At 35.9% G+C, this 24229-nt stretch overlaps 2 protein-coding genes across 2 annotated transcripts in view; one reads left to right on the top strand and one right to left on the bottom strand.

The window, feature by feature from the left end:
* DONSON (downstream neighbor of SON) overlaps positions 1-7571 on the top strand; it is a 30485-nt gene extending 22914 nt beyond the window's left edge. The window contains exons 6-11 of the mRNA XM_029284822.1: positions 1701-1879; positions 1958-2075; positions 2186-2302; positions 3802-4000; positions 5985-6216; positions 6552-7571. Coding sequence (XP_029140655.1) covers positions 1701-1879; positions 1958-2075; positions 2186-2302; positions 3802-4000; positions 5985-6216; positions 6552-6673 — 967 coding nt within the window. The 3' untranslated portion in view covers positions 6674-7571. The remainder of the gene's footprint in view (positions 1-1700; positions 1880-1957; positions 2076-2185; positions 2303-3801; positions 4001-5984; positions 6217-6551) is intronic.
* A 173-nt stretch (positions 7572-7744) lies between these two features.
* The window catches only part of SON (SON DNA binding protein), a 32214-nt gene continuing 15729 nt past the window's right edge, over positions 7745-24229 (bottom strand). Inside the window, exons 6-12 of the mRNA XM_015819607.1 lie at positions 23173-23355; positions 20962-21072; positions 19768-19884; positions 11867-12014; positions 9504-9572; positions 9202-9317; positions 7745-8569 (exon numbers count right to left, since the gene is read on the bottom strand). Of these exons, the coding sequence (XP_015675093.1) occupies positions 8411-8569; positions 9202-9317; positions 9504-9572; positions 11867-12014; positions 19768-19884; positions 20962-21072; positions 23173-23355 (903 nt within the window). The 3' untranslated portion in view covers positions 7745-8410. The remainder of the gene's footprint in view (positions 8570-9201; positions 9318-9503; positions 9573-11866; positions 12015-19767; positions 19885-20961; positions 21073-23172; positions 23356-24229) is intronic.

Below are 24229 nucleotides of genomic sequence, written 5' to 3'. Positions count from 1 at the left end.
TATATTCTGCATATAGGCTGAAAAGAAAGTATATAATCTTTTCTCACTCCTTTGTCAATCTGGAGTCAATCTGTCTTAGCATGTTCCATCCAGACAGTGGTTTTTGGTCCGGAAATTGGTGTTTTATATGAGGACAATGAAATGTTCTAGGTTTTCCTAGGGACATTCCACAGGTTGACATGGTCAACAGAGTTAAAGACCTTTCTATAGTCATTGAAGCATATGTTGACTTTTGGGAGGGGGGTATTTTTTGGTTTTTCTCAATTATCCAGTATGCATCAGCAGTTTTATCTAGGGCTCTAATTTGTGTTGGATGATCCTAAGTATTTTACTAATGCATCCTTTAAATCTTTTTTCTTTGAAATTAATCTGTAATCTCTTCCAATCTATTGATCACCATATTCTTCAGATTTGCTAGCAAAGTTAGATTAGATTTTTTATTGATTTTTCTTCTCTTCCTTGACATTTTTGTCTATTGTAGGTAGTCCATCAATTCTGTAGCCTTCTTGGTAATTACAAGAATGTGCTTCTAATTTCATCTTCTAAAAATACAGGTTATTATAAATAGGGAATATCTACTAAGATATCTTGGATGTTGACTTCTGTGCTGTTCAGAATTTCATGTCCTTTGATTTGCTTTTAGAGTGCCTTAAAGTTCTTTATTTTTGCTTTTTAGAAACTAACTTGCCTGCCTATATGGTAACAACTACGACTGTTGTCGACTTAGTATTCTTAGAAACTCTCCAGCAATGTATGAATTTCATTTTTCAGGCTTAACAATTGCTATGTTTGAAACTGAAATGTGGAAGGCAACTAGATTGGAGAAGGCTTCAGTAAACAATGTGGATTAAAATCAAATGGACGATCTTTTCACACTGATGCCTATGCGAAGATAGTACTTAGACTTATATATTGTTTCACAGTGCTTTACAACTCTCTCTAGGGCGGTTTACAGAGTCAGCATATTGCCCCCAGCAATCTGGCTCCTCATTTTACCGACCTCGGAAGGATGGAAGGCTGAGTCAACCTTGAGCTGCTGGCAGTCAGCAGAATTAGCCTCAATACTGCATTCTAACTGCTGCACCACAATCAGTTTCTCTATACGTAGCCATTAGATTACATTCGGCCTTTCTTTATTAGCGAAGAACAATTTAAGTTAATTACGTTATTTTTCAAATACCTATAAAACAGCTACTTAATTTTCCCCTGTTGAAAATAAACTGTTTTAATTTACGCAATAACTATCACATTGTTCTGTAGATTACCACATATAGGATTTCATTTTTGCCTATTTTCACAACAGTGAAGTTGGATCAAGAAAGAGGGAAACAATAAATAGGCTATATAGAAAACAAAAGAAGACAAAATTAGCCAGTGAATCAATTCTTATTTTCTTCTAGCTTATTTGAATGATGTAAAAAAAGAACTGATACATAGGATTTTTTTAAAAAAAAAATGTTCCATATAACTGAAAAGAACCCAGAATAACACACAAAGTAACATGAAAACTAGATAAAAACTGATTATTTGAATGAAATAAAGGAAGAATAATACTGCAATTATGAATTCACATGAAATAATAGTCAGATTTGCACTATTGCTTAGGAATACATCAATGCATCAGCTTAAAACAACCGGTTTAGGTTGTTTCCTTGTTCTATACCAGGAAGTTGATCGTTCTCTGTTTCTTTAATTTGCAGGTCTCTCAGTTTTACCTCTCTTTATAACCTGTTGAGAGCCAAGTTGTGTCCCTATTTCTATGTTTGCACTTATCAGTTCACTGTACTGTTCCGTGCAGCAGGACTTGCTGGAAGTGATACGATCACTGCATTAATTTCTCCCACAACCAGAGGATTAAGGGAAGCCATGAAAAATGAAGGTAAAGAAATTATGAACAGTGTAAAAATTCTCTTTGTCCACAACCAAGAAAAATTATTATTATTTTCTTTTTTTATAGGTATTGAATTTGATTTACCATTCCAAGGAATTAGACAAAAAAAATTCAGTGCTGCAGCTTCTCCTTTAGAAACAGAAGATGAAAAAGATACTGAAATAATGGGCAACGAAATTGAAGAGTATGTAATCTAGTGCTTACGGTGGCTTATTGTGCATTTCTCTTAGAACTATTAGCTCTTGTTCAAAAATTGGTCATTTATAAGTACTTTTACTATGTTTTGCTACTCAGAGAATTGGGAGTGAATGGTGGCGATGGCAGTGATGATGATGATGATGGAATTTTATGGCTGGTGGAAATGGGAGTCGAAGACAAAATTAAAAAACCAGACACAATTTTTACCAAATTGTATCCTTTAAGAGTTAAAACATTTTCCTTTAATCAATGGCCGATAGTTTCCCTAAAATATGCATTATATTATATGCAGTCTAGGACTCTAGATGATATTAGTATCTGTATATAGAAGTACTGTAGTGGCTGCTGCTCAGATAATCAAAATAGCAGTGATCATTTTTCAGTTTCTTCAAATGGGTGGCTTCAGTTTATCTGGGTTCTTTTAGGAAATTTCCTTCCCCACCCTTTCCCTTAGAACCTGAGGTTCTGTGTCATAGTTGTCCCATTTTTTTCTTTCTGATTTTCTATATTTCTGGGAATTCATGACATTTTGTTAGTTTTTCAATAGTAAATTATTTTTTCTGGAAAGTTTTGAACTTTGTATACTTTATTAGGGGCACTCCATATCATCGACTAAACACTTGTTTTTGTTTTCAATTTAAATGAATAAGACAGGGCCAGTTGTACATGGCAAGCAGTAACCTTTTTTCAGGTGGAAGTATGTGAGTACATAAGTCTGTAACCAAATCCCAAAAAAATATGGTGGAAATCTGCTGAATATATTCAGGAAAAATGTGATTAAGATGCTGGGCAAGAAAGCAGGAGAGTGTAAGTTCTAGCCCCTGTAGGCATGAAAGCCAGATGGAGGACTTTGAGCCTGTCGCTCTCTCAGGCCAACCCACCTCACGGGATTGCTTGGGGGGCTGGGGGGAACTAAGAGATAGACAGGCAGATAGAGGATACATTTTTTTAAAAAAGCTACACTTATTTGTTCTCTTGGGCTTAGCAGAACTTATTCTTAAACAAGCATACTGATGAATTGACAGAATAAAAATGATTTTATGGCATTCTTTATCATGAATTAGTAATTCAAATTCAAATTACCTGAATTTGCAGGTTTCTCTGCAAATGTAATTGCTATGTATTTGCGATAGGTATCATGATTATTTAATCAAATGTATTGGAATCTTAAGTATATACAGAGAGATCCTCAAAAAAAAGAGACTAACATTGATGCATTTTATATTTCCCATTTGTTTCATTTTGTTATTTAATTGCATTTCCTTTCTTTTTAATCTCTTTCCCATTTTTGTTTTGCGAAGAATGGGAAAAATGTGTTTGTTAAATAATCCTGGACTCACTGAGGAGCAAAAAATCTTAATGTGGCAGGAAAGCATATTTTGGTTACTGTGGTAGAGAGAAGCTCACAACTATAAATATATGTTAAATAGCATATTTAAATATCGCAACTATTTCTATGTAATACTTTTAGTCTGTAGTAATATTTGGAATTCTCCTATACAATAGCAAACTTTGGTTTTATTATCTTTGCAAGCCTCCTTCCACTACAGATTTGCAAGGACAATAAAAAGCATATGTAAAGAACATTTATTTGTCTTATTATTATAATGCAACTCTTTTCCCACAGATAACTTCATATTAATCTACCATTACTGAGTGTATGAGTGTATGTACTGTGTATGGGTATGCATCTTCCTTAACTGTCTATGTAGTTCCAAAGAAAAAACTGAGATGAAATTGGATCACAGGCCTGAATCTGTAGTGTTAGTAAAAGGGACCAATACATTCACTTTGCTGAACTTCTTGATGAATTGTAAAAGTTTGGTGGCTTCTGCAGGTCCTCAGGCTGGAATCCCTCCAACATTGCTGTCCCCAGTTGCTTTTAGAGGCGCAACAATGCAGACACTCAAGGTAATAAATTATGAGATTATTATTGTTGTTGTTATTTGTACACTTCAATCTATCGTAAGTACTATGATATAATATACACTGTCCAATTCCAGAGAAGAAAAATAGGATGGGTAAGTGATGCATCTATCACTCACCAGAAGCTTCTGAATGAACATTTATTCTGGCAAAAATAAGGGATAAAGCTGATTCTCACCAATACCCTTTCCTTTGCTATCCCATTCACTATCTGAAAATCTATTTAGATTAGTTGGGAGACCTTTCAGAATTATGCAAGAGGGCAGCAGAAGATATTAAAGGGAAAAATAGGCAAATACTGGTTTTCTTCAAACTGTTTTGTAAAATGCCCTTTTTGAGAGCTCCAGCATAGGAAAACGCAGGATCCAAATAAATATAACACTTAGAAAATGTACATTATATTAATATTGCTCCTGATTGCTAATATAATGTACATTTTGCTCCATTCAACTCAAGACTATCTCCTTTCCAGTTCTTGATTCAAGGTAAGAAATTAATTTATACATGTGTCCTCATTTAACAACCATTCATTCATCAATTGTTTGAAAGTAGGACAGTGCTGAACAAGTTGAATTTACAAGCAGTTCTCAAAGCTGTAGCCCTTGCAGCACCACTTACAGTCACATGGTTGCAATTTGGGTGCTTGGCAATCAGCCTTCATAATATGGCAGTGTCCCGCAGTCGCATAATCGCCATATGCAGCTTTCCCTGCTGGCTTCCCACAAAGTCAATAGGAAAGCTGGTAGGAAGCTTCTGGCAGTGTCCAGCGTGGCCTTCTTTTTCCAGGTGTCCTTGTTTTTCATTGTCAACCTGCTGATGGCCCAAACGTAGCAGAGGATGAGAAAAGGCAGTGGAGAAGGAGATCAGGCCTGGGGATGGGGTGGGGGCATCACCATCCTGCCTAGCCACTGTTGTTTCCTTACATGCTGCCATCCCAAGACCCTGCTTGAAATGAAGCTTGTGGTTTTGGGAATGGTTCTGACAGGTGCAGAAGGCTTTCAGGGTCTGTGTCAGTCTGGAAGTACTGCATGAAGAGCTGCCTTGACACCTGCCATCCATCCATGTGATCAGGCTTAGGAAGAACTGGCGGGCAGTCTCTTGGCCTGCTCTTGGGCCCATCTGGATTGGGATTCATGCCCCTTGCCTCCCCCACTCGGGGGGCCACAGGATGCATGGAGGAATGGGCCACTTGCAGCTCAACGAGCACAGTGGAAGACTAATACAAGTGTGCCTGCCTGCAGCCCTGGTTTGCTCTCCCCCTCCAAAATGCAGTCCACGTTCCTCAGGTCCTCTGGGCTTCTCAGGGAGTTGATGAGAGGTTTGCTCCAAAGAGGGGCTTCCTGTTCTGTGGAATTTGGGCAGCCAGCTGAGCCCGTTAACATTCTTGTTCAATGACGACAACTGGAATTGCCAAAACTGCCATCATAAGTCGGTGCAGTCATGTGAGTTTTCGGCTTTATGACCAGGTCTGTTAGCAACTGAATTGTCAGCCCCAATTACTGTCGTTAAGCAAGGGTCACCTTTATTTTAGAAATGGCAACTTGTCCTCTGTGTTTATTCAAGTACCTGTAAAATTTATACAAGATTGCAAGGGTTTTTAGAATTTAAAAGGAACTTTGTGTTTTCTAGCACTAATTTCGAAGATGCAGACCTGAAATGTAAATTTATTTTTCACATTTTTGAACCACCCATCTCCCTCGAAGGATTTTTTTAGTTGCTTGGTGACTTGGCTTTTATTTATTTTAGTTTCCTACTATTGCTCATCCAAGTTACTCTAATTGGTATGCTCAGATGTAAACTGCTGCTATTTTGGGTGTGAATATTAACTTTGCCTGGCTTAGTCACCTATTTTTGAGCACATTTTTACCAATAAGTCTCAAATATCAGTTGTCCATGGTAAATAACACTCCTTTGGTAATAGGAGCAAATATAAATTGCAATTAAGGATTTTTTTCTTCCTCTTTCCTAGGCCCGAAGCATAAATGTGAGAACACAAGCCCATTCGCATTATAAAGATCTATTTAGCTTGGAGATTGTGGGCCCTATTATGCCCCATTGTCTCCATTCTTTGTCAATGCTACTGAAATCTGCTCAAAGGGGAACTTTCTCCGCTGTATGTTATACTCATGAACCAACAGCTGTGTTCAACACAGGTATCAGCAACAAGCAGCATATGAAGGTAAATACTTGCATTTATCCTAGTTGGGGGGGGGGAACCACTTATGTAAATGACGTGCTAATATGTTTTTCTCATGTGGTTATAACAGCCACAACTTAGATTTATTCACTACAGGCAGAGAAACAAACTATATTGTCAGAACACCAAAAACAGGAAGAAGAAATTAAAATGACGCCATTACTTTCTATTTTGGCTGGCTGTAATTAAAGGCCATTCTTCATCTAGATGAAGCACGCTTATGTAACCTGTTCATAAATCATCATATAAGAACAATATGGTTAAATTTTGTATTTTTTCCCCATGGATTTGTACATTGTTTTTGTTTATCCCATTTTTCACAGGAATCTTGTATCAAAGGACTTTCCAATTGTGGATTGCATCCTAATACTTTAAATCAACTTACCCTTAATTCAACACTAGGAAAATCTTCAATACGACTTCTAGAAATGAGTGATTATCTCTACACATGGAAAACCTAAGCAACTAAATGATAATTTAAAATGGAGCACTTCCTTGTACTCAATGAGAATAATTTTATTCATTAATAGACTTTTTTGTATATAATGCTTATATACAAAAGCTCTGTTACTTTTCTTAAACTTGTAAATCTGAAGTATACATTTTAAATTAAACTTTTAAGAATTGGACATTTATAATTGTATGGATCTAAGGAAGACAATTGGGTGAGGAAAAAATGTTGCAATACTCCCTTCTACTGTCCATGGCTTTTTCCTTTATTATATATGTCACACTTCTTAATACAAATGCTGACGCCTTCAAAGCATCCATACTAATAGTTTTAACCAGATCACCCTTCAGGAAGTGGCTACTATTAAATGGACATGAAAGGCACCACAGCTTGCAGCAGCATTTCAGAAATGAAACAAAGATGGTAAAAATGGTAATTTCATATTTTAGGCAGTACTGCCAAAAATCTCTGGGATAGAAAGGCTTTTTAAAAAAAATAATTTTAGTTGTTACATGTTCATGCAATAACTTGAATGAGCTGTGAACAAAACACAGAATTTGATCTGTACACTAGAATGAATGGCCAAATAAGCAAGGCACATTATGAATATGGACTGAAATTAAAGTATTCCTAATATTTGCAGTTCAGATGTAGACTGAACTGGATCCTTGGATCCTTTATTCAGGTTCTCAACTACCATAGCAAAAAACTACAATGATTCTGTTAGTAGCTAACTGTTGCATAGTAATTCAGAATTACTTGGGGAGATGAAGCATCTAAACTAATCTTCAAATGTAGCTAATTTGATAGACATAGTAATAAATATAGTAATGATTTCACCTTCTGCCATATAACATCAACCTTTAATTAAAGGCCAACTAGAAAATAGTTCCAACTTGCTCTCAGCCTGAATACATCAATAATATGATTCTTTAGGTTTAAAAAATCTTATTAAATTATAAAGCCTAGATTATTTAGTTTTTATATTTCAGATTATAACAAAACTGCAAATCACTACTAATGACTCTTGTTCCATTTGATCAAAATGTACATTATAATATTCTGCTAAGTGGCTGGTAAATAAAATGAAGTTATACAGCTTTATTTGACCAAGCGGAATACAACAACAATAGCATCATACATCCTCATCCAATTATCGCTGAATTATTTGTTTACTACAAATGTGTATAATCAACACCAGGTATTGTGTGTGAAATTAATTACAATTTCCTGTTTCTGTTACGAAAACATGCATTGTTCTTATACAATCATTTTCATAAGACATTCTGATAGAGAAATAATGGATAACATTATCTAGCAAAGTTGTTGGATTTTGCTTTGATTCAAAAATTATTGAATTTTTGGGTCCAATACGTATCTAGTAGTTGTAGGCTTAAAAACTACATAGTTTTAAATAAGCATAAATGAACTTTTCCAAAACTATGGGAACTGCATCGTACTACAAAACTGTAAACTACCATATTTATATTGAAGAGAAAGCTAAAATATTAAAGCAAATTACAGATACTTTCAGACTCACATTAGATGTTTAGTAATTTAAGAAATGATGGCGTGACTGAGATCAATAATATACATAACTAAATGAATTAAATATATTTGCAGGTACAAAAGAAAAGCCTGAAGGTGTCTGTACAGTTTTTACAACGAGATGCTGATGTATTTACAAAAGCAGAACGAAATATCTGTTATACAGAATAGAAATGTTTGAAATGTTAAAAACAATAGTTTAGTTATGTGAGGCACTCCTGAAGTTAGTGGTGTTTGCCAAGAGCTCCTTTGGTACTAGTCCCAATGCTTGGAGAGCTACAGTGGCTGCTGTGGCTTTAGCATGCTTCTTGTTTGGGCTGACAAAACTAGGTTTATGTTCAACTCCATTGACCATCACCTATGAGGGAATAAAAGGAAGAAAATAATACTTTCAAAGCTGAATATATTTTTCCTTTTTTTAAAAAAAAAAAAAGTGAGGGGGGACGCCACCGTATTCTTTACAATATTCAGATGTCATTTACAAATGATTGGCATATTTTGGGAGAAAAGAGTGCCAATTTATTTTTGAGCGAAGCTTAAGGATTGGCCACAGAAATTAGGTAATAGTTCTTAAGCAATAAGCATGCTTTCATTGGGTTAAATCCAAGAGTTTTCTCCGGCAGAATGACTTCATTTGAGGAAGTCTTCAATCAGGAAGGAAATGTTGGACCAAAACCTTTCTATTTAGATGGCGAAATTTGATCTATCTGATATCTCTATGTATACTTTTTTCATTTTATTCTAGTTTGAAAAATTAAAGGGAAGATAAGGTGCCCAGGATTATTTCTTGTTTGCTGAGGTAACTTTGGGTAATTGTTCTATATTCCTATACCCAGTAAATGGTAAATCAAAGAAATAATACTTTCAAATTGGGGAGCTTATAAAGGGCTCACTGAATTCTAACATCACAGACTACACATAATATTCTAACTAGCTTTCACAGAATTAGGAATCAAGTCAACATTTTTATATGTTATAATTACAACTTACCTTAAACAGGAAATGTTTGCGATATTCAGGACGATTATCATTCACCAGTACAAATACAGGTGGAGACCATCTTCTTTTATTACAGACTTCCAGCAAAGCTGATACTGGATGTTTGCCTTAACAAGAAAAAACATTTTAAAAAAAGTTTCCAGGTACATTGTAATTAGAACTGAAACACAAGGAAGACCGCTGTATTTTTATACAAACCAATATTTTTTTACTCTAACCAGAACAACTATTGGGAGTCTCAGACTATTTATCTCCTCAAATGCAAAGCACATATCTATTACCCCAAGTCTTACCTGAAAGATCTTTCCCTGTACTAAAAGGCCCATGTCTCTTTTGTGTTTTCTCTCCCACAGCAACTAAGCCTTGGAAAAACAAAAAAAGAATTATAGATTTGTTGTGTGTGCTCATTTCTTTCCTAATGCATTTGGTATTTAGTAACATTTTTATATTAGGATCACACCTTTTAAACCAACAAGTGTAAATGGAGAAACTACTAACACTTCAAAAAGAAATGCCATTTCCAATCGTCGCTCACGGCAGTTTAACCAATAAACTCATATCATCATAATACAATGTCTTACCATTTTTTCTCATATGCAAGTAATTTTAATTTTAATTTCCATTAAGCTTGTGATTCAGGAATCTACCTTCATTCATCTATACCACAATAGTAGACTGTAGGGTTCCATTTATTACATTCAAAATATGAAGAACATGTACACGATTACTGTGATTTACAATAAAGGAAGGCATCACAAAAATTATTTCTTGGAATCTTTAAAAATGTAAACAAAAAATGACTGGTATATTTAATGTATCTTCTGCTTCCAAAACTCTTATGCTCAAAATACTGTTTGTGTATATATGCGTATATATGTATAGTCAAAAGATATCTGAATACTTAGTATTTTAGGTTTTTAATAAAATATGACAAGCCAAAAAAAAAAAAACCCTAAACTTTAAAATTAACAGTTATGAAATTACAGTGGTACTTTGCTACTCATTATTAATTGGTTTCGGAAGGCAGGATGAATATCAAAAATGAGTACCAAACAAATGTTTCCCATAAGGAATAATGTAAAGTCAGAAGGGAGTCAACAGTGATAAGTTCTAGCTCAGTGATGGCGAACCTTTTAGAGACCGAGTGCCCAAACTGCAACCCAAAACCCACTTATGCATCGTTGAGTGCCGGGTGGGTGTGGCCCATTGGGTGAGTGTGGCCCATTGGGTGAGCGTGGCTACAGTGGTAACGGCAGACTGGGTGGGACTAAAAAGTTCACTCAATCAATTCCAACTTTGCAAGATCTTTTTTTTCCCCGAGAGAAGTTGAAATTGACTGTTCGAACCTTTTTTTTTTTTTTTGTACACAGCGGTGGAGGCCTAAAGCGAAAAGGTTTTATAAAACCCAGCTGAAGGCCTAGGACTGGGGTGACGGCACGAGTGCCCACAGAGAGGGCTCTGAGTGCCGCCTCTGGCACCCGTGCCATAGGTTCGCCACCACTGTTCTAGCTTGTGCATTGAGTACCAAACAAACAATGACTACTGGGGCAAACCTTTCACGTCAAAATGTGTTGAGTACCAAATTTGATGAGTTTCAACGCGGTTGAGTACCAAAGTATCACGTACTTTATGAATAAGATATTGAGATCATAACATACCACATCACTTATAAAGCCTACACAGTTCAGGGCCAGTTAAAAGTTGGGCTTCCTATCTCCAATTGTCTCTGCTTTCCCCGCTAGAAACAGCAAAATTGCATGTTCCAAGTCCCATCTATTCTTGCAGGATCTAAAAGTTGTACTTTGTGGCTGAGCATGTCCTGTGGAATAACACACTCTTGGAATCCAAATCACCCCAATTCTGTTGGCCTTGTGCAAAGAATCAATGACCTGAATATTCCCATTAGCATTTGGGCCAGGAGGTTAAGCAAGGTGCATTGATTGTTCTGCTTAAAGCAGAATGTTTTTTTCACTCTAGGCATGTGTTGTAAAGTCATAAAACTAGGATAGTATTTTTTGTGAAATAAAATTTTACAACATTCCTGGAAATCTTAGGTTTTTGGTCATAGCAATAGCACTTAAGACTTATATACTGTTTCATAGTGCTTTACAGCCCTCTCTAAGCAGTTTACAGAGTCAGCATATTGCCCCCAACAATCTGGGTCCTCATTTTACCAACCTCAGAAGGATGGAAGGCTAAGTCAACCTTGAGCCAATGAAGATCGAACTGCTGGCAGTTGGCAGAATTACCCTGCAGTACTGCATTCTAACCATTGTGCCACCATGGCTCATACACACAAATGCAGCAGTGTATCTTCGAGCAGGCAAGAATCCCTGGTCTCACATACCAATGGTGTTGTAGGCACCACCTACATGCCCTTTTTATGGCTTGTCATGTATACACTCTCAAACTGAGTTCAGTCAATCCATCTAGTTCATGCTTCCTGAACAGAGATTGTAAAAGTTCTCCCACCTCAATATAAGATTTGGGGACAGAAGAGACAGGAATTTTGTGTGTGTGTGTGTGATCCCCAGGCAAATCTTTATCCCTGGAAATTTGGATGGCATCCTCCCAGATGAGTTAGGAAACAGTCAAGACATAATTATTTCAAAGAGCAACTGACTGTTCATATTAGAATTGTAGACTGGACACTCACCTTTCCGATCCGTTTTAAAATCAACTAAAATAGGCTCCTTGTTTCCTTCTCTGTTTTTTCCCAAGCCCTCTCCTTCTCTCCATCCCATCTTTCTCATGAGTTGGGCTCCCATTCCTCCACTAACAGGGGCAGCTCTGAGAAACTGATCCTACCCAAGCGGGAAAAAAAGGGGAAAAAAAAACACCTTTGTTTAACACACTTTTTTAAAAAAAATGTAGACCTTTCTAATATTTTCAGCAATGAATTCATTTACTTCAACTTATTTTTTCAATTACAATTCAAATCAGATTTCAAAGTATATGCATATCCTTTTGCATTCATCTAGAAAACTTCAATGGATTGTTTCAAATTAAAAAGTATAATTAAAACAAGCAAAAACTTATTTGTATAGATATACTACTTACTGAGTTAAAACAGTCCTTTACCAATTACATTTTCAGAAACAATCTGGGCCTTTGAAAACCAACTCCCTCACAAAACTCCTCATGCATGATAGAAGCATCTTTAAAAGAAAAAAGCTTAGCCATACAGTTCAACAGTAGCACGGGACAAATGTTTTGAAAACCATATAAAAATCATATTATTAGTTGAGAGTATATCAACTCTGCTAAAATGCTTTCAGCTTTATAGTTCTTTAAAAACTCCTTAAACGTTTACGTACCTAGGCCTCGATGGCTGCAGTGTTGTGAATAGTAGGGCTGGCATTGACCGTGGCAAGAAGGCAGCTACAAGGCAGATTTGGCCCTGAAACAAGTTTCCATATAGAGGGGTGAAAGTTCACAGGCTATTCTGTGAACTATCATCTCTCTTTCTGCCCCACCCAAGGACCCAACACAACAAACTGCTTGTGTAGATGTATGGAGATATATATATATATACACACACAAACATATAAGTACACACATATATTTATGTGTCTGTGTGTGTAGTATTAGCACATCAATTTTTAAAACGTAACATACCAAACGCTATATAGAAACCCCTCTGCTTTCAGTCTACATTTCAATGACTGAAAATACGCACTGAAAGCGAACTGAGTGTACAGTCAATAGGTTTGTTCTTCAGCACAGTAAATTATGACATACGCGCACACACACTGCAGTACTGGTATCTGTATCCCTGTTAAAAAAGCAAACTGTAGTGTATTCCAATGACATATGTAACATTGAGTTCCTCAAGTATCAAATCAGTCCATATAATACAATTAAATAGATGTCTGTATTCCATGCAAATGAACTTTTACTTTGGAAAAGGGGTTCTTATGTAAGAAAGGGCTAAAAATGAGGCAGACATTACCTCTCACAGAAAGAAACAGTTTGACTGGTGCAAGCCATGCAGTTTGTGTACACAGAAACATGTTAGCTGATGCCAGTTACCAACTGCTTCGAGTTGATACACCTCTAGAATGGCTTTTACTTACTTCCATTTTTCATCCTCCCCTCTCCTTTCCACGAACCTCTCATTAGAAAAGGGCAACCATGCAGAGTATGATACAAACCCCAGTCAATGTCACCCAGGGCTCCGACTCCTCTTTTGTACCTGCTTTGCAATGATAGAATGTTCATCAACAATGTCTGTTTCATCACCAATGTGTATCCAGTTCACAAAAATGCCAGGGACCTCTTGTTCAAGGAAGCTCTTTTGAGGTTGCAACAATTTATCAGGCCCTGTCCTAATTATTGGGGGCAAAATAAAAAGAAGCCCTTTTCTTTGAAACGCAGGTGAGCACAATCCTAAGTAATCTTTTTCTACAAAGGTGAGATATAACTTGGAGGGGTTGTTTTTTTGAAAAAAACAACAATTGAAGTACAGTATATTTTTGAAGATTTCTAATTGTTTTCTAATTGCTCAACAAGTTGATTATAACACTGTGTTCACAGGTTATCCAGTTGTAGAATTCAATGATAGAACCCAAAGGAAAATATATGTGCCAAAGTCCAGTGGAAAAAAGAACAGTTTTTGTCTAATGTCCTAAAATCCTTTTTATCTATAAATAAATAATGGAATCAATGCTTACTTAGGTACTGAGGTTTATGGTTTCTAAGGGGAATCTTAATATTTCTTTTGTTGTTCTTGGATTGCACATTACAAGTCCTTGTCAAGCACTCCAGGCTTTTTAAATTCATGAGTTATGAATTATCCCCATAAGCCTTTATATCCCTGCAAATTATATCTAATAGCAGTTTATGTCAAATACAAAACACTCCGATTCATCTACGTGAGAAAATTATATGAGCTATTTCCAACCTCACACCCTGCAGATACTTTAAACAAGGCCTATCTATTCCAGCTTGTACATATCTTGCTCGGGAAACCACTTGGCGAGTAAAAACTGGCTAAAATAAAATGCCTGTTAAGTATATACATGTAATACTCTGATATTTTATTTGCAATGCTAAACAAGCACTATCCAAAAGTTGAATAAGTACTTGAAATAACATTACATTGTGACCATGTTATTTCACAACATGGAGGAACTAAATCTACAATACTATTAATATATTTTCCAGTACAAAGGTACAATAAATCAAGATTGGTTATTATTGAAATACACAACTATAAAGTCAACAAATAATAGGGGAAACACGTAAAAAGTTTTTAAAATTTGAACTTTTGTTTTGCTCTGACCCTATATTGCTTCTATGGCAAATTTGTCATTTGTGATTCTTTAAATCACCCTATATTAAACAAGTCTTAGTGAAGTAGTAAATTTCTTGCTAGGGCAAGCCATTTCGTCTTCCTATTGTAAAAAAAGGCTGACAGGTCTACAGTTTACAGGACAAGCAAATGAAATCTAATAAAAGCACCTAGCAGTAAGAACGCCTGATAGAGGAAGTATACAGACACCACTGTAATGGGAAAAAAAATGATATTCAGACTGGTGCAGGGATAGTTAGGAACGAAAGAGGTAAGAAATCACAATTTACCAGATTCATTCAATGCCAAGAAAAGCCCACACAAATGGGAACGCCAAGACCCAATCCTGGGTGCAAGGGTGAACACCTATAAGAAAAACACAGAACGGACTACAGTGAGCAGACCATGTCTGCCACTGACTATTTCTGCAAAGTTTGTAATTACTTAGAAATGAAACTTTACTTAAACCAATGTTAAGTATTTAAATATTATTGTACCAAATCAATATTTCTCACATACAGTAAACAACATTTCTTATGGCCATATGTAAGAGACAGTGGTCTTCATGATTTTTACTTCTAAATGGACACAAACATGATTGGGGGATCGGGAGAGTAAAGTTCCCAGAGTGCCTTTATACCTATAGCTATGAAGTAACAGCAATATGCTAAATAATAAGGAGCAATATAAAATGAAGGAAAAAAGTAATATGGACATTGCAGCTAAATTGGGTATCACAAAAACTCACATTCACTGCTGAAACTGCTATGTGTGTTTGTGTGTGCAGAGTATTTTATTATATTTGAAATGCAGAATATCAAGGCTACTAAGATGATAAAGGACCAGGATAATATAGAAAAAAAGAATTGCAAATGGAGCTGAAATTCTAATTTCCAATTACTGGAAATATATCTAGCTCCATTCTTGTACCTGAATTCAGGACATACAATCCATTTTTTCTAATCTGCATTCTGTAGCTACAGTGTCCACAACATCAGGAATCTACCATTGAAAAATGCTTCCAGAGTGCTAAAAGGCAGATCACGTGCTTCTAAAAATGTTTCTACAGAAATAAGAAGCCTTGCTCCAAAGCATATTATCAACAGAAATCAGATCATTACTTCCATGACAGAACATATTAACCCTTAGATGAAATCACTAATTATATTCCTGTCTGCTTTTAAGTTGCAGGTAAAATAAAGTGCATTTTATTATTATATTGATTTAATATAGTGGTATTTAATGTAGTGGTATGGGTTTAAAGCTCCTAGGAAGGTCCAAAATCAGCAGTATTCCAACCTTTGCAAATCTGAGAAGTCTATATATCGATCCTGTTCTTAAGTGCCCCTCCCCAATTGTTTTGTATTACACAAATGCTTACTTTGTTGGAGGATCTTGCATTGCTTTCAGGAGAGAGTAATATTGGCAGGTACTGATTTCTGAAGTAAGGGAAGATTATTGTTATAGCATACCATTATGAAGTACTATGCTTTCTCCTATACATTTTTCACCTGGGAATTCCTGGTCGGCTTTCCTGTTCATTGCAGCAATCGTGTAAGATCAGCGCTGTCAGTCCCTCCAGATGAAATCTAGGTCCTGAAGGGGGACAGAGTACTGGGACAGGGGAAGCTTCAGAAGAGCACAGCATTCAGAATATCCAAGGAACTCAACTTCCAAAATACTCGCTTTATTCAACTTCAGCACTCAACCTAGTAATAATTCCTTAAAACACCAATCACTACCAATTCTCCTAGATCTATCATGCTTATCCCATTTGCCTTCACAAGAACAGTCTATCATTTTCTTGGTTGGTGGGAAAGTACAGGAAGAAAGTAAATTGTTAAACTTTTTGTATCCTGACTTTTCTCTTTGGAGTAGGAAATAACTGACAATGTGCATTTGGTTACCATTATAAACTAAAAGACTATTTTTGATAGTAATATACGTGGCACTGTCTGAAAATCAAGCGAGATTTCGTTTAATACGTTATTAAGGCTGTGCTCCTAAATGCTCTTACTTATTGAGGAAATCTGAAAAATATTGTGGAACACGGACTCCTATTTGAGATACCAATCTCTACTGGACAATCAATATTGTTTTCTTTCAATTTTGGCCTAATATTTAATACCCTCTTCAAAAAATCACTATTCAAAAAGCAAATAAATACAGTAAGTCTAAAAAGAAATGTGTTGCACATGTACTGTGAAGAATTTAATATTTTTGTATTTGTGAACTGATTACATCATTGATGATAATGCAAACAGACTAAAGTTGTTCTTTCTTTAAAAATATCAAAAACCCTAATACCCAAACATTTTATATTACATTGCTTAAAATTCAAGCAAATAAAAACACAAATTGCTTTTTTAAAAGTGGCTTGCTTGCTACAACATAAAGCACATTAACAAACATAACCTTTGGTGTATCTTTCTCTTATTTTTCAGTGATAGTTAAATTTCAATGTAAGTTTTTTAAAAAGCTTGATACAGCATAGACTTAACATTTCATTTCTTAAAAAATCACCAATAATTCACCAGAGTCAACTGACAGATCCAATGACTGTTCTTTTAAGAAAATGGTGGATATTTATTATGTGTAATAATGTGAATTAATTTGTTTTTCATATGATTTCACCTGCAAAGAAATTAACAGCCCGATCATATGCAACATTCAAGTCCTATTGAGCGTAAATGGTCTTATTTGCAAGAAAGAATGCTTATCATTGAAACTGAATTTAAATGCTATAAGAAAGACTTTTCATTCAGGAATTCTGTATGCATATAGGCTATTATATATAGATTTGTATAGATTTTTCCATCTTTCTTACTTCATTCAAACTTTATTCAAGAAACCAACATTTTCTGGGAATATAATCGAAAACTCTAATATGAAGAGTATTTAGGGATATTACGCACTCAACAAAATCTAAAAATTACTGCTTCAAGGTGCTTTTGGTTTGCCTATTCATTGGAAAAATCGTCATTCTTACAAGGAGACAGCTCCGATAACATAGAGTAATTTTTTATATACATAGCCCTCTAAATTTGGGTGAAAATGTAGAGACATACAATACCAGACAGTTAAAAAGCTCAACAGTCTAATCTCACAAATCTCCGAGAAATCTTCTACCCAACTATCCTCACATCAAAGATGATAGAAATCACACAATGCAAACTACATCAATTCACAAACAGAACTGCAAGAGCTTCATCTCCATATATTTGTACATTCAACAAACACTTTTTATAAAAAAAAAATTACCAGTAACATGCTAACTACTCTACGTTCCAGGCCTCCAATAACTATTCTACTCAAGTAGTGAATAATTGCCTGAGACTTGTAGGAGGTGAAGGAAAAAAGCAATATTGTATGTGATTCCTCTAACAAACTATATTATAAAAGAGAGAAATTTGTAATCTAAAGCATATTATATAAAGAGTATTATAGATATAAGAGACCTGAACAAAATGCTTGAGTTAAGAACATTAATAGACGATTTCTCCTATATTAGAATCCTAAAAAACAGAAGCAGTACCAGCTACATATATGTACACTACATACATTAATTTCAAAGCTTCAACCCACCGTGAAGAATGGCTATGAGCAGTCCTCAGCCAGTCAACAATTTGAAATAGCTGGGAAGAGCTAATTAAGTAGTTACAAAATTGTCATTGCTTAAAAAAAAGATATGCCCCTAGATGTGTCACTCAGGCATCTTGTGAAAAGTGAAAAACAAGGAAAAAAAGTTATTGCAAAAATCTTCTGGGACATCCTGATTCAAGATTTCTCCTTTTTTTTTTCAGATTTCATTAAAATTAGCACGTACTAAAATTAGATACTCTGCCAATTATATTACAGAAAGGATGGCTTTTTTGTGAACTGTACATGGGTGCTGAATACCAAGCATATAATGGAAGCTTCAGTGAACTGTTTGTTAAAATGGCTGCTGCATGTTAATAATTACCAACAATTCTCCATTTTTATTTCATAGAGAAAACCTTTCATGAGGAAATATTTACATATAGTGTATTTACAGTATTTCCCATATACTTTAATTACAAAACTGTAAAAGTATATAATACATTTTATCAACAAAACACAAAATATAAAACTCTAGTTACTGTATCCAAATGCACTGATTCAACCACAATGCGTTTGAAAACAAGCAGGCTCCAACTAGCAGGGCTTTGAAAAAAGCCAATCAAAATTAGACAATCATAAAATTAATTGATAGATCCGTGAGCATGACGAATATATAAAGAATTGTTTATTCAGACTGTAAAAATGTACTTGCCAAGCGTACAATCCCACTACGTAAAGGGTCTTTTAAACTTTCCAAAACTGTAAATTCTCAAACTATAGTTCCTACAAACTTAAAGCACCTTTATGATTTCAGCTATAGAAACAGCAGATATATAACATAGGCTCTGTGAGAGGGTCAGGATCAGTCTTATAAAAACTCAACTGCGAAAACTATCCAAACGGTCTTTATTGTCATTGTCTTTGCATTATTTCTGAGCAACAAATAAATGCAAATAAATGTGTGTTAGCTCTGCCACTGCCCTATTAATATGCGCAATCATATTCTGCAGACAAAGAAAAAAAAACCCTCTCCTCAATTTGCAGACTACCTGTCCGCTTTCATCAACTTGTCTCCTACTGATGTCCCCATCAAGTATGTGCCATTGTTCTTAGGATTTAATAATGATAATGATAATAACTTCTTAATGTTGCCTTTGCAGACTAGAAAATCCTAGAATCTTCTCCTAAGAGCCAAGAATACTATTAGTTCAGGCCAGAGTTAGGCAAACTTCTAATTCTCCCCTTTCAAAGATGTACACAACAGAAACAAGCAAGTGAATTTTTACAGCCATATTGACCATTAAGTGAGTTCCTATCCAAATTGTACTGAAATCAGCATCAAGACTTAAACTAATAGAAAAGCCCATAGAATTGGAACCACATTTCAAGACAATTTCAGCACAAAATAACAGTAACCTTAGGAGAGAAATTAAAACAGTTATTTCTAAACAGGTGAGCACAGATCAGTCTCCCAGTTTCTAAAGTCCGACTATCAAAGCAGTGTAAATACAGAATGCAAAACACATCGTGACAGAACACAAAAATAAATGTTTTTAATTTATTTTTCTGCATATATTTTAGGATGTTACTAATGTCCTAAGAGCATCAGTATCACTTCTTCCAGTGATTTCAAAGGAATTTAAAATGTGACATTTGGACTCATCTGTCTGAATATCATCTACCTTTTTAACCCAGGCTTGGGGACCGCTGTTGGATAACTGTTCAGAAGTCAAGACCTGTGCTCCAGTAGTGCCCGTAAAATGGCCTGGAATAGAATTCAGCTCAGCCCAGGCATCAATCTGCAATTACAAAGGAGCATAATATAATTCATTAAAACATTTCCAAACATTAAGTATATATCAAAATAACTTCCTTGTAGTGCCTCTAGCTACAGTGAGGGAACAAAGTATTTGATCCTCTGCTGATTTTGTATATTTGCCGCTGACAAAGAAATGATCAGTCTATAATTTTAATGGTAGGTTTATTTTAACAGCGAGAGACAGAAAAACAAAAAAAAATCCAGAGAAACGCATTTCAAAAAAGTTATAAATTGATCTGCATTTTAATGAGTGAAATAAGTATTTGATCCCCTATCAATCAGCATGATTTCTGGCTCGTTGAAACTTGATAGACCCTTAATGGAGGAGGGAAAAATGGAGTGAAATTTTAAAATGTATGAATCTTGCTGCAAAGAATGAATAGAATGAAGTGAAATTGGCTGCATATCAATCTGCATCTTACCACTTCATTAATCAGAAGTTTGGTGTATCAGGAGAAACATAAAAGTTGAATGCAGTGGGAATGTGTTAATTAAGAACTTTGTATAGTAAAAAAAGATATAGGGTTAAGAATGAATGGCATGTGCATATACATTTAATTCTCAACTGACTGAACAGTATAAAAGAGATATAGGTGATTTGGTCATGTAGAAATAATGTATAAGAAATGCAAAACAAACAAGTGAGCAAGAATTGGGAAGGAGGAGAAGATCAAGGAAATTGGACTCAGTAAGATCCTCAAGAAAGTGAGAAGTTTAAAGACAAAAGCAATTATGAATCAGTATATTTATATGGTGAAAGAAAAGAGAGTTTGCAAAAACTGAAAGAGAAAAAGGTGTAGATATAAATTAGATTTCATTTCTTTTCAATTTTGCTTACTAATTTTTTTTTCTCTTGTGTTTTGCTTATCACATCCTAAGGAAACAATTCAATGTCTGTGTGTATGGGAACACGTAAAGAACATAGCTTTAAAAAAAACTGAAAAGTCTGAAATTAATACTGCCAGAAATATGTAAAACTGATAAGATGTTACATTCCTCAGTTTTTTTATAACATTTTCAAGATAAAACTGGGAGATAGAAAGAAGCTATAACTTGCCCGTTCTTGTGCACGATTTAACAAGCACATTGCCTCCAGATCAAATGTATTTTCCGTAAGTCTCTTTTGGGCTATCGTCCGTTCACTCAATGCTGATGAGATGTCCACAGGCTAAAAAATAGTAAAAATATTATCTTTTCTCTATGTACTTAAGTAAATATTCTCCCACAGAGGAATACAAACTTTTGTCTAATTATAAGCCAATAGAACACTTTTAGTACATGTTCAGAACATGTAAACACAGAATAACAGAGATAACAAAGCAGGTGTGGGGCTAGGAAATGCAACTTGTGCACCAGTTCCGCCTTTTGCTGGTTTGTGAATCCCTGTGCTCAGTCACTCAGGCTCTGTCATCTTACATCTGGACTACTGCAATATGTATTACATGGTGCTAACCTTGAAGGGTATTTGAAAACTACAACTGGCACAGAATGCACAGTTCTTGGGGCCACTAGGGTGGCCCCGGTTACACCGCTGTTCTGCAAGCGGCACTGGTTGCCAGTTTGCTTCAATTCAAGGTGTTGGTTATCACCTTTAAAGCCCTTTTTGACACAGGTCCAGGTTGCCTAAGGAACCACCTCACCCCAATGGGATTGGTCTGCCCCAACCATACTGGCAGAAAGGGCATGATTCCATTGGTCAAGGAATTCTGGCTGACGAAGTCGAGAAAACCTTTTCTGCCATGGCTCCTGCCCTCTGGAACATTGTGCCCCCCAAGATGATCTTCCCCCCCATCATTTTGGCCTTCTGAAAGGGCTTGGTGGCCTGGCTCTGCCAACAATAGTGTCATACTGGAGGTGGTTAACTCCACCTTCATCCCATGCGTATCTTGCTCCCTTCCTTGTCAGGTTTCTCAATTTTAAGCCAATTTTAATATTAATATTGATTTTCTGGACCGGGACGCCCTACGCACGGTCACTCATGCCCTTGTCACCTCCCGCCTGGACTACTGCAATGCTCTCTACATGGGGCTCCCCTTGAGGAGCACCCGGAGGCTCCAGCTAGTCCAAAATGCGGCCGCGCGGGCAGTGTTGGGAGGGACTCGTCGCTCCCATATAGCACCGCTGCTGCGCGAGCTGCATTGGCTGCCTGTGGCCTTCCGGGTGCGCTTCAAGGTGTTGACCATCATCTTTAAAGCGCTCCATGGCATCGGACCCGGATACCTTCGAGACCGCCTCCTGCCGCAGATTACCCCCCATCGACCTGTACGCTCCCACAGAGTGGGTCTCCTCAGGGTGCCGTCGGCCAGACAGTGCCGNTTCCAGCTTGCAGGACTGGCCTAGGGGAAATTTTTAGAGGGGGTTTTAATTATATTTTAATTAGATCACAGTTAAATATTTCCTTTTTAATTAATTTTTAAACTTGTAATGTTATCTGTGTATTTTTACTTGATTGTTAGCCGCCCTGAGTCCGCAAGGAGAAGGGCGGGATATAAATTTAATAAAATAAATAAATAAAATAAATAAATAAAATAATGTTAATGTTTTATCTTGTAGCATTTACTTGGTTGTAAGCCATCTAGAATCGCCTATTGGCGAGATGGGCGTGGACAGCACCACTAGTAACAGCTGCCTTAGGTGCAATTCCAAAATATCTAGAGTGCTATTTGAAAACCATCAGCATTGACAAAATAACCATCAGTAAATTGCAATAGGCAACTTTACTTTGAACACCTTTTATCCTGCAATAATACCTTTAAACCAGGGGTGTCAAACTTGCAATGTCACGTGACGTGTCGCGTTTTTTCCCATTGCCGGCAATGGGGTGGGCGCGGTTTCGCCATGATGCATCCAACCCGCAGGCCAGCAATTTGACACCCCTGCTTTAAACCATCAAACATCTGCTTATGTCAGGTCCTAGATAAAAATACCAACTCCAGTGTAAATATCTGACTGTGCAATCAGCCATATAAATTATCAACATAATATATAGCCTATTTTAATTATCAAATTATATGCATTGGGATGGTTGCTTTTTCTTACTTATAAAAGCATACATTTTCTAAAACTAAGTTTATATTCCAACTTTCCTCTGGAATTTGTATCACTAAAATAATTAGTTTGACAACTTGACCGGAGTAGGCAGTCTAAAATCGGCATATCGTTCTATACTTAACTGAGAATTATTCAGCTTACACACTGGATTATAATCTAATGTCTATACAGTTAATGAAAAGATGTATAGTATCTCCAGTATCTTTCAACTTTTTACCTCCAAACTGGCTGGATTGGGAAACACATCATCCTTGTTCTCATCCTTGTTCTTCTCAACTGGAACCCATTCCCCATATGCACTATCTGCTTCCTTTTTCCTGTGTTGAGATCCTGAAGAAACTGGAAACTCTTTTGTCAGAGTTACCTGATTTTTTGGAGGTGTTGGTTTTATTGTAGGAGTCTTTGAGAGGTGGGAGAGAAAGAAAATAATAAACAGATTTACAATTATAAGCACTCATACTACATATACACATATATTATAAGTGAATTCCTAGCACTGCACTGGCAAAACATGCACAACAAACTGAATGAGTAACAAACCATGTTTCCAACTTTGAAGTTTTACAATCCAGATAATTTTAATCACATTTTTATCATTTACTATCACAACTAATATGTATAATGTGTCATTCCAAACTCCATGATATAAAGCAAAATAAAACTGGTTTTATTTTTAAATAAATGTTTCAAAAGTAGGGGGGAAAGCAGTGAAATAAATGGTGATATTTGAATTCATTCTCTATCAACTTTGTGAACAATCTCTGATGCACTAACCCACTAAAAGCAAAAACTGCCTCTTTTCTCTTTTTTCATTAAACTATCTCATGAGAAGAATTCTACTCAAGGGAAATCCATATAAGATGAATTCATTATTATAGGGAGAAGGTTGTCTCCAAGTATTTGCCATCCAGGTTATGAAAACAGATATCATAGGCAAAGGCACAATTGTTTTGATCCATTCTAAAGATTTACAGCAATGATGTCAACGCTGTTAATATAGGATATTATTGCTTTGACAAAATATACAGAACTGTCTGGTATTTTTAGAGTTAATTCAGATGACAGAGAAAGGGAGGAAATTTATAAGGAAAGCCCGAGAAAAGGAACAGAAGTGAATCTTTGCCCTCCAGGCTAATTGGAAGATGTGACTTATGACTGCAAAATAAGGGAGGGGTTTAGCAAGAAAAGTTAGACGCAAGCAAGAGAAATTCAGATTCTGGCATCCATCCATGAAGTGCCATCAATCTGTTACACTGTTAATAAAGGCTTTTAGG

Source organism: Protobothrops mucrosquamatus, unplaced genomic scaffold (assembly GCF_001527695.2).
Source record: "Protobothrops mucrosquamatus isolate PMUCROS unplaced genomic scaffold, P.Mucros_1.0 scaffold_149, whole genome shotgun sequence".
Lineage (NCBI taxonomy): Eukaryota > Metazoa > Chordata > Lepidosauria > Squamata > Viperidae > Protobothrops > Protobothrops mucrosquamatus.
The sequence above is the reverse complement of the archived record's forward strand: the minus strand, read 5'-3'. Positions and strand labels throughout refer to the sequence as shown.